A 1,714-nucleotide genomic window follows, 5' to 3' on the forward strand; every position below is an offset into this window, starting at 1 on the left:
AAACAACTTAATTTCGTTGAAATGAAGATGAAATTAAAATTTTTGCGATAATAAATAAAATTATTTTAATTAAACATAGGTAACATATTAAATAATAATAGAGTTGTAGTAGGTGTTGCCATATAATTTCAAATCGATTCGATTTAACAGATATTTTTAAAGATGACAAGTAAATTATATTTTGAAAAGTTTATTTTTAATTTTATTAAATTTTTTTTTGAAAATGTAATAAAAAAATTTTTATTTCTAACAAATAATGTTTATATTAAATAATTTTAAAAATGATAATTATTTGAGGCAATGTTTCTATTTGGCTATTAAAATTCATAAATAATTCCATAAAATTAAATTCACCATGGAGACCTGCAATCCTCACCTCATGAAGCAGTTCATGAAATACTTGGAATCTTGCAAAAATCCGGACGATTTGTTTTTAGACAATACGAGAAACCGGTTACTTGCACGTTTATGGATGGAGAAACTATGTGGGTATTATTGTGAACATGTTGAGGACCAACTCCTTCGTAATAAGTACATGTGGAATTTTGTACAATGTGTTAACAAGGAAACACTGTCGGGTCCATTTTTGGTAAAACCTCCCGAAGGCAAATTATCCCGTGATTATTTTGAACATATGAAAAATGAGAATGATTTTAATAAAGAACTGCGGAGTGAAGGTAAGAATGCAACACATTTTAAACGGTAGTATTATTACATAAACTATGTTAAATTTTTTAATAGGAAGTAGTTCCGCATTTACCCGTGAATCATCACAACAAAATGTTATTGCTGCTTTACATGAATTGGATATGAAGACTCTTGAGAAATCGATAAAACAACATATAGTAAAAAAAATTAATAAAATAAGTGAAGATCCAGAATGGACAACTAATATAATTAATCTGCTTGGAGCTATATCGGCCGAATTAAAAGGAGAAAGTACTCAACGGAATAAGGAACATTTGGAGAATGAATTGGAAAGATATAGAAATTTTATAAAGGACTATCCCGATGTAGAAGCGCAATATAACAAACAGAGTGATGTTTCACGACGTTCATTTCTTTTAGTTCATTTTCAAAAGGATTTAGTTAGGTTGCTATATCATGACGATTGAAAGTGCATATATGTATTAGAAAAAAAATGTAAGCTCTTCTTTGGTGAATGCAGAATATTTAATTTAATTCAAAAATTAATTAAAATTTATAACTTACAAAATAAAAAGATTATGAAAAGATTAAGCATAATTTATATTTATTGACGAATCGTCATTCTCCGGTTTTTTATATTGTTTGCAAGTGCTAAATCTAGGCTGATATGGTGAATTTAATTAGAGCTCTCCCAACGTTTTAATGACACATTCTTATAACCAACAGTTTGATTGGTGATTTATATAGATAACTCGGTTAAATTAAATACAGAGTCCATATCAATAGAAGCTCTGTAGATTGTTCATGTTTAGTTCCACTCGTTCCCTGAGATTAGTGAAGCTCGGTTTAGCTAGGATGACTGTTCTCTGTTTTCTGAAGAGCAAGACAAGAAAAATGCCTGCAAGAGAGAATGAAAAATAGGCTTGTTTTATTTTTAGCTGGTTGCATCTGGGACAGCAAGAATCATGAAAGAGGTTTTGTGACTTTGGTCACCGGTTTAAAGTATTGATTATATGAGGTACGCTTAAGTTTATATCTTAGACATACATAACTAATATATAGAGAG

General features: G+C 29.2%; 1 protein-coding gene across 1 annotated transcript; it reads left to right on the forward strand.

The window, feature by feature from the left end:
- The first annotated feature begins 237 nt into the window (after positions 1-237).
- LOC119682922 lies at positions 238-1,186 on the forward strand. The gene is made up of 2 exons (XM_038096472.1): positions 238-677; positions 742-1,186. The coding sequence occupies exons 1-2, from the start codon at positions 356-358 to the stop codon at positions 1,113-1,115; spliced, it is 696 nt and encodes a 231-aa protein (XP_037952400.1). The 5' UTR covers positions 238-355; the 3' UTR covers positions 1,116-1,186.
- The last annotated feature ends 528 nt before the right edge of the window (positions 1,187-1,714 follow it).

The sequence above is a fragment of the Teleopsis dalmanni genome, chromosome 2 (assembly GCF_002237135.1).
Source record: "Teleopsis dalmanni isolate 2A chromosome 2, ASM223713v2, whole genome shotgun sequence".
NCBI lineage: Eukaryota > Metazoa > Arthropoda > Insecta > Diptera > Diopsidae > Teleopsis > Teleopsis dalmanni.